Raw genomic sequence first — 9,201 nt, forward strand, 5'->3', positions numbered from 1 at the left:
GCCAACTGCCATGTTCATGTCAAAGCTGACTTCGGCCACACATGCAATTAATAGTAGTGCGTTCAAGCCAAATGTGACTCTGTGTGTTCGTTGGCCAACTGTTGACTGACCCTATCGGCTAAACATTTGACTCTCACTACTGCAAAAAAAAAGGAGAAAAAAATCTGATTCACCAACTGCGCTGCTCAGTGAAAAGTCACGTACCAACTGTTGAAAACACATCGTAAAACGTATAACTTTGCCCCGCTCAGTTCGCTTAAAATGCACATAAAATGCTGCTGGGAAAAAAGGGTTGTCAGTTGGTTCCCCTTGCCCACTGAAAATGGCCCGGAAAACTCCCCTCCTTGCTTCCCGTTTTGAAAGCGTTGTGTGTGCGTATGACGTGCAAATTTTCCAAAGCTGTTTTCCCAGGGACAACTCGGAAGTGGAGTGTAGAGCGAGCCAAGGCAAGGTGGGAAAAAGGGGCCAACGCATTATATTTTATGTTTGAGGAGAGCTGCGAGTAAAGAACTGGGGCAGGTATGCTAAAATTGCTGTGCAGTGATAATGAAGTTAATGCACGGAGGGTTCGAGTACGGCATTGGCCGCCAAATAGCAATGAAAGTGTCGGCCTTGCCAACTGAAGCAGAAACCGAGAACCTTCCTGGTTTTATATATATATATATATATATGATTCTCTGAGTAATTAACTCGCACGCGCAGGATACGTAGGTATTCTCTGGGTCCTTATCCCTCTGAATAATTCACGCACCTGCAGAATGTGTAAATCGAGCGTGAAATTTGATTTGACTTCACCTGGCAAGCAAACGACTTTAAACAGCTCAAATGAAGTCGTACGCAGCGGGCTTAACAAGAACATAAACGCAACGAGAAAAATCTGAATTTAACATTTTACATACCTTTTGGGGGGAATGTGATTTTGGCAGCTCTTCCGAGTGGATTCCTATCTGGCTTTTGCACACAATTTTTCATTAAATTTGGCACATTTTGTGAAGAACTTCTGCCTTTGTTTCTCAAGTTTCCCAGGTAACCTTTGTCTGTTATCAAATTGAAATTAAATTGAAAGGAAAATGTAACTGCACGATTTTAATAAAATCAAACCAAATGGGAAAAAGCGTTTGTACAATTAAATGATGGTTTTGTAAATTAATTTTTATTTAATTGGAAATTATATAACCCGGCTTAATCCTCAACTATCATGTCAGCATTTGTATCATTGACTAATGTTGTGTCAAGTAATTTTATTTTTTTAATATAGTTGCAAGTTTAAACCAACTTAGTCATGGCTTCCTATTTTGTCAGTTAATCGTTATTTGATTGGCATTTAAATAACCCTTTTTAATCTCTATGTCAATATCATGTCAATATTTGTTCCACTAAGTGATATCCCTGAAAATATTTATTCATTGCAAGTAACTTTGTTAACTTGCAACTTTTCGTTGCATTTGCAATTTTCAAGGTTCTTTCTGAATTTCGACATTGGAATCGCAGTTTGTAAATTCAATTAACTTGTTTGCCCGGCAGGTGAATGCCGAGTGATGCAGGTGATGTACGAGTAGTTAGTTGGCGGCAAGTTAATCTATTGCGCAATCAACTTCTGCAAATGAAAGCTGATATTTTAACGTTGCGTTTATTCGAGGCTTTAACCGTTCTGCCATCACCACTTTTCGCCCACAATTTGTTGTTTGCATTGCCATGCCAGCGGCATTATTTAATTTGATTAAGCCCGACACTAAACCAACAGGCTAAAGCTGCCAGTTCGGCATGTTTGCACAACTCTAGCAGGCTACACTTGCATGGCACACAAAAAGAAGGAAAATGTGTATAAAAAAGCTTCTCATCTCAACTGCCCCTCATATGCAAATGGCCAATAAAAGTATTGCTCTTTATTTCATTAAGTTTTAATTAGATTCGCAGCATTTGCCAGTCCATATCCTCCGGATATTTTTTGCTGGCGCCACTGCTTTTGCACCAGGATACACGTGCATATATACTTTGTGGAATATATTCACAGGTCCCAGCGATCAGGGGTCAGTGGCGGGTTGGAAGGTTTCTGTTTGTGTTTGCATATGCGGCTTACACAAACAGCTAGCAGACTGCAGCCTGGGCTCACCTGGAGCATCCGCATCTCTGGATGCAGTTGTCACTGGCCCCAGGTGCACACACCATCATACAAAAAAAAGTCCTGGGAAAATGGGTGAATGATGTGGGACAATCGCGTGTCGAAACAGCCGCTTATCAGCCCGATGCCAGGTGCCCACGCAGGACACTCATTCAATCAAGCGGCCCTTTGTGGGGCTACAGAGTGATACCCTCAATCGGCGGAAAAATACCGCCGCTTTAGGCTAAATGTCGTTTCCATTTGGCCACCATCCTTTCGCTCTCTCTTCTCTAACCACATGTTGGCACTTTCGCTCAGTGTGCCGGCATCGTTTTTGCCCTCGTCTTGCTTTAATGTCTCTGCTATGCTGGCATGTCCCCTCCTCGAGCTGCTCCTTCTCCGCGTGGAGTTATCCTCTGCCGGGTCGTAATCGATTTTGGGCTAAACGAGAGAACCGCTGACAGCGGCGACAACGCCAATAGCTTCTGCACTTGCCGAAAAAGGGTTAATGCAATATGAAATTGAATGGAAATAGCTTGAGAGCTTTTCCTTTGTCAGTCATAGATTTCTCTAGCTATTCATAAGGCCAAGATGTGCAGCGGACAGAATTCCAGTATATATATTATTATAGATTTCCTTTGTTAAATATACACTATATAACCATTAAAGATATGTACTGCTCTCGGAAAAAGTTTATTGATATTTGTATATCATTTGTAAAGTAAAATGTATATCAAATTCCTTAAAAAATATATAAGAAATATTTAAAATATACAATTTGCAAAAGTTTTATTTAAATTTTAAAATATTTTAAATGCTTAAAAAACATTGAATAACCCAAATTATCGAAGAGCTTAAATGACATTTTTCTCTCACTGTCGTATTCCATAACCAAGTCCTTTGTCCTGACAGGGCCGTAGCCCAAATGAAATAAAAATTCCAGAAATACTTTAGACAAGTTGCGATATTTTCTCGAACATAATTCCAGTATTTGTGGCTGCTGTGCTTAGCTGAATTTTATTGGATCCCCTTTAGATGTACGTCCATGTCCATGGCAAAGCCCAGACGATGTCGATGTCGGCAGTGTCGGTTTAAGGTTTAGAGCCAAGAAAGCCGGGCCCGAGACCCTTAAATTCCCCCGGCAGAGGAGCGCGTCCGACTAATGGAACAGTCGAAAACGCTTGCCAGATTATTGAGCGATCCCGGGTCAAGCTCCTGGCTTAGGCAATGCAACTATTTGTTTAGCCGGCAGTTAAGTTTCGCCATTCCCGTTCCTATTCCCCTTCCCACTCCCATTGCAATTTCCATTTCGATTGCGATTTCATCGCAATTGGCACAGACGGCTGGCTCTGACTTGCAGTTGATTGAGTTCGTGTTATTATTGATTTGATTCTGCTATCGCCAATTGGCAGTTCCGCTCCCAGTGAATACATCATTATCATCATCATTATCATCATTGCAGCTCGCTGAACTGGCTGTCTGATAGTTCGCTTAGAGTCTAATAAATTTTGAACAGGTGTTTGAACATTCCACCTAGCTCACCCACCTACCTTGCCATACCCATCGCATAAATCAAAATGGGTTTTTAAACAACGCGACTGGTCGGGGATTAGACGGCCTTTGCCATCCGCAGGATGTGCTGGTGTCTCATGTGTTTGCAGGCTGCCGTAAAACACAAACAGCCACCGCAAATATTTTTGAAGCGATGTGGCAAGAACGAGGACATCATGATGACGATGATGATGATGGAGGCGTGGCACATAAAACTTGTTGAATTATTTGGCTCTGGGACATGGACGTGGCTTTCAAAATTCTTTGCCTGCCTGGCGTCTCAGCCAAAAACGGAATTTTTTATTATTATTGCAAATTAAAAAAGTTTACATTGGCTTAACTATGCGAGCGTCGAGACCAGCTCAACTATGTAAAAGCCAAGTTTTAGTCGAGAATTACGAAAGTCTGGACCAGGAAAGAGGCATGGAGAAACGATTTCCAAAGTATTTTCAACAATTTCTGCCGCAGGCTTAACAAAAAACTGGGGCTCCCGAATAAACCCATCATAGGCAACCTGTCTCACCTGAGTTGGCCCCTTAAATTCGCCCCGAAAACCACCCACAAGCCACTCCCTCTCCGATGCCACTCAACGAAGCGTATTAGCAAATTAAATTCCATTTTCGCAGGTGGGCGTCTGCTTGTGATTATGAGCTGAGGACTTGCAGCCATCAAATTTAATGCACAGGCAGCTACCCCATGGGCTTCCATGGTGTCAGTGTGAGGGTGTGGTCTGTGGTCAGCCATCCGTACAGTGCGCTCCATAAGTGAGAGCCCTCCACTGCCAGCTAAGCGGACTTTAAAATTAAATGCAGTGCGAGGTCCGAGTTTTGTTTATTTATTTCTGCCAACTCATTAGGAAAATTGCATAGCTCAATCGTAGAACTCGGTAAATGAGAGCACTTATTAAAAGCGGCTTTCAAATTAAATGCAGTTAACGTAAAACTTTTACGTTTTACAACTTAAGCAAGTTAAAGTAACTGACTTTTACCCTTAATAGTGATTTAATAATTAATATAGTATTGTCATGATTAAAAGTTAAGTTTAAATGAGATCTATTGATTTCAATTTGTTTATGTAAATGCTATACTTTTTTAATATTGAAACAAAAAATAAATATTTTCTGAGAGATGCTTTTATATAGTTTGTTTAATAAATGTCTTAAAAATAAATAAATGTTAAAGGTTAAAATACTTAACGAACAACTTATTGGCCTAAAATCAGGACAACAACTGCTTAAATATGAAATGTCGGAGTCAACTTATTATCAAAGTTGTCCTACTTACTTCCAAGTAAACATTGTTTAAGATTTTAAACATGATAAAACTTTTATATTGATTTGTTATTGTTTAAATAATTTGTTTGCCTAATAAAAATTAAAGCTGATTAAAAACCAAGTACAGCCACAGCTAGAAGTTTTCTTTCCCAATTACAAAAAATTAGACCATTTCGGCTTTAAAATGAAAAACAGGAAAAAAGTCAGACTTTAACGTATTTATTTCTGCCAACTCATTAGAAAAATTGACATATCCCAGACGAAGAAAAATGCCGAATGGCAAAAATAAAAAAAAAAAAAAGGAAGGCACGCGCCGTCAGCCCGAAAGGAAAGCTCACTCACAATTTTCCGGACCGCATTTCGCTTATTGATGGAGCGACTCGGGGAATTGATTAAAAGGCATTGTCAGGGCTGTGGGCTTAAGCCACGTCGCTGCACAATACACACACGTACTCGCTGGCGGACTTCCTCTATATATCCGAGTATATATGCATATACTATTCTCGCATGTATGCAGCGGGTCTTTGATCTATCCACGCTCGAACAACAGAAACCCAGGACCCGGAGGCCAAGAACTTGTCTAACAATTTGACGCCTTAATCCGTCCCTCCAACGGTGGGATCGGATGAAGGAGGAGGCAGGGTGGAAAAAACTCAAACAGCTCCTTGTCTACGCTTCAGTTGGCCAAGCGCAAACTGAGATTCATTCGAACTGGCAAACTGGCAAACTGGCATGGATATTATCCTTCTGCACGTGTGTGTTTGTGTGTGTTTGTGTATCTGTGTGCTGGCTGCCTTTTATGTGTCCCTTTCTGGTGTCCTATTATGGTAATTCGTATCGAGACCGATTACAAGCAACATGTGGAAGAAGCAGGAGCTTTCCCTTGAAAGCCGATCCATTGCAGCTCTTTTGCTATTCTTTTGAGGTGAATAAATAACGAATGTAATGCCAAATAAAAGAATATTTAATCAAACTATTAGCACAAAATAATCTTAACTTAAATGGCCATTCAACATGGCTTAGCTAATACTTTTTTAAGATTAATGCAGTCTCCATTTTCTAATTTATAGAAAAATATCACATCCATGGTTTGCCTTTAAGTAGTTAAACTAATTAGTTAAATATTTGTTAAATTCTCAGAGTCTTTTAACTTTAAGCCTTTAATTTGCTGAGAACGAATGCAGCATCCTTTCGAAAGGCTGAAAATGAGCAGACGAATGACAGCAAATGTGTCCCAAGGATCTGCTTTGTGTGTTCCACCAGCTGGTGCTGACCATCGACATCCACATCGACATCGATGATGGAGACTCCTTTCCGAGGAGAAATGCCATTAAATTAAATTGCATTTCACTCGGGTCGGATAGGATCGGGTCGCCTTTGAGCGAGCATCTGCCTTATTTGCGTGTGCTGATTTGCCACCTGGGACTTGCAGGCTGGCCATAATTTAATAGTGCTTGCAACGCATTGCAGCTGCAATTTCATTTGGCCCACATGAACTGATGAACTGATGCAGTTCCCCCTGCCTGAGTTAATCAATTGACTTTACCAACGGCAATGGCAACCTGTTCACAACCTGTTGAACCCACCAGTCAGTCGCCAGGCAACGACTGACTGTAGATGCCTCGTCAATTGCTGCATCTAATTCAATATGCATTGATTCTATTGCCGATGTCTTGGTTTTTATTGCATTCACTGCTCGATGATTTTTCATATTTGATTTACGATGTTAGAGAGTAAAATGTGCACTTCACGAAATGAAAAACACAGTTTCCCATTGGCAAACACATTTATATGTTTCCCTTTGCCTCAATGCCTAAGCCTAATTAGCTATTTTCTTTAGGAGGCAAAGATAAGAAGTCTTTTTATGCATTCGCCTCGTTAAATTTTCAATTGTTGCGGCGACTTAATCAATTTTGATTGCCAAGCACCGACTAATCCTTGGCACTTACGACCCAAACATAGATATTAATGGTCTTTCTCTGTGAATCTTAATGCCGGACCATTAGGGGCGATTACTATGCGGTTATTGTGGATTGAAGGCGGCGCCCAGCGGCGAGTGTGTGTGGCCAGTTTTTGTGGCCTGGCATTTTACAGGAAATCAATGGACCGCCCAAGGGGCGTAAAATTTTATTAGCGCAAAATGATTTCATGTGCCAAATATTTGGCAAAATTGACGCCGACGATGGCCGTGCTGTTCCAAATGGCGTTGCTAATGGCGGACATTAACGGGGCGTATGCGCAATCTGCGTTGTCATGCAGGACACGCGTCGACACTGGAGTTGGCTTTAAGTGCACTTTGCCCTCAATCCGGACAATGTTCGTGATATGTGTGGATGTGTGTGTGTATGTGCATGCAGTTAATGTCCATTTATCGATGGGCTACAATAGCGATTACGCAGACAAGTTGGCCGCAACTTTTCGGTGGTGTCCTATATTAAAGTCCTAGATAGATTATTGGTTTTGACTTGATTGTTTCGAAGGGTTGCTTTGGTTTCATGATTGGCAGAACGAGAATTTTCAAATACAGTTTCTAAAACACTCAGAATAAGAGCCTTTGAGAAAACCGTAAATGAATAAAGACTTGAATTTGCATCTTCATTTTGATCAGAAGACTATATTTAAGATTAGGCTTTTATTTTATGATACTAAACCATAAAAATGTAGCTTCCTTTTCCAAACATATATATTATTCTTTGATATTTTTGTTTTAAAATTCGAAAAATTATATTTAGTTCCAAGAAACAGCTAATCAAAGTGAAAGTACAAGTTTGCTATTTGAAATCAAATTTCAAACACCAAGCAGAATATCGTAACTTGAAACACTGACAGGCTATTAAATCTCGGCTTTCCTCATCGATGTACACCTCGATTTCTTCTGCTCCGCAACATTCTGAGAGTTCCTTCTCCTTGTATCCCGGGCTGCAGGGATCCAAAATTGTACGTTTGGTAACGGTCCACTTGCTTGTAGAAAGACCCTCATTCTGCTTTTCCATGAGTTGAAAGATTAAGCACAGTGACTTATTACACTCTATGACAGGAGCCACGAAAGTCGCAGCCTTGAGATGAAAAAAATCGATAAACGTATAGCAAATGTGCGGCGGGCAGACGTCTTTAACGATGCATCTTAGCCAGTTGGCCGTTGAGACATCTTTGGTGACCACCAGAACATTATTTTCAAATCTTGCCATTGGCGTACACTCGGAAAAGTTGAAATCCTGTACAGGGTTAGTCTCACACACCTCGAAAATATGTTCCATAATTGCATCCAGATCGGCTTCTGCGCCACACTCTTTATTAGTAATGACCAATCCATATTTTCGATGTTCTGGCATTGTCCTAGCATAGGGTGGTCTTAAGTCCGGTTCCCTGCATCTTTGAGGGTTACAGCAGTCCCGCGCCCTGACGACGCACTTCTCCTTGGATTCATTATCATCATCTTCCATATCTTCCATGGTGTCTTCGTCCTCGCCGCTTTCATTCTCGTCTTCATCTTCCTCCTTGGAACAAGCTAGATGGCTACTGGAGCTAGCTGGAGCTAATTTCTGAATTTGAGATCCAAAAATCAAGGGCATCTGGACAGTCCCTCTCATTGGCATATCGCTAATAAAGTTAAAGATAAAATTTTAGGATTAAATAAACGGATAACGGATATCTCACCTTGAAATATCCAGGCGAGTGGTAGCTATGGACTCTTTAATGTCGATATTAGAAAAAGAGCTAAAGGATTCCGTTTCGACCGGTATGAGCAAGGCCTCCGCCGATGGACAACCATTTATGGTAAACTTATGGGAATAAAAGTAAAGGGACATCAAGGTATCCGCTCCAGTCACAGTAAATGCACAGCCTGGATTTTTAAAAACTTTTTCACCTGTGTGGGGTTTTCGCAAGAATTTACAAAGACAGTCACGGCTTGCCAAACATCTTTTGGTTGTCGTTCTTATTCTTAGTTTTGACATTGGAACGCCAACCATTCTTCCCAAGATCTTGTTTAAATCCTGAACCGTTGCATTATCTTTGATAAAACAAATTTTCGGCTTCTAAGTAATTGCGACAAAAAAGCCAATTAGAATCAAATTTGAATAGAACTTTTTTGCCTTATCATATACCCTTATTAGCACTCACCCACTGACTGGCCGTGCTTATAGAACATTTACTTACCGAGTTGGGCTCGCCCACAAACTGAATTTCCACAAACATTTCAAAGCAATATATAAACTCAAAATTTGGTAAAAAAAATGTAGTAGTTCGTACGAAAAGTCGTGATAGACTGAACTCT

The 9,201-nt window shown here is 40.7% G+C and overlaps 1 protein-coding gene across 1 annotated transcript; it reads right to left on the reverse strand.

Annotated features, from left to right (window-relative positions):
- Positions 1 to 7,638: 7,638 nt before the first annotated feature.
- LOC108110220 lies at positions 7,639 to 9,179 on the reverse strand. Its single transcript, XM_017219206.2, has 3 exons — positions 9,084 to 9,179; positions 8,583 to 8,962; positions 7,639 to 8,525 (listed from the first exon to the last, which is right to left on the reverse strand). Exons 1-3 carry the CDS (start codon positions 9,120 to 9,122, stop codon positions 7,697 to 7,699), a joined length of 1,248 nt encoding a protein of 415 aa, XP_017074695.2. The 5' UTR covers positions 9,123 to 9,179; the 3' UTR covers positions 7,639 to 7,696.
- Between the last annotated feature and the right edge of the window lie 22 nt (positions 9,180 to 9,201).

This window comes from Drosophila eugracilis, unplaced genomic scaffold (genome assembly GCF_018153835.1).
Source record: "Drosophila eugracilis isolate 14026-0451.02 unplaced genomic scaffold, ASM1815383v1 contig_1135, whole genome shotgun sequence".
Classification (NCBI taxonomy): Eukaryota; Metazoa; Arthropoda; class Insecta; order Diptera; family Drosophilidae; genus Drosophila; species Drosophila eugracilis.

Excerpts from the sequence above, each read along its gene's own strand:
- LOC108110220 (XM_017219206.2), bottom strand. The coding sequence starts at position 9,122 with ATGTTTGTGGAAATTCAGTTTGTGGGCGAGCCCAACTCG. Across the intron at positions 8,963-9,083 it reads TTGTGGGCGAGCCCAACTCG|AAGCCGAAAATTTGTTTTAT; the intron begins GTAAGTAAATGT and ends GCAATTACTTAG. Across the intron at positions 8,526-8,582 it reads ACTCGCCTGGATATTTCAAG|CGATATGCCAATGAGAGGGA; the intron begins GTGAGATATCCG and ends TAACTTTATTAG.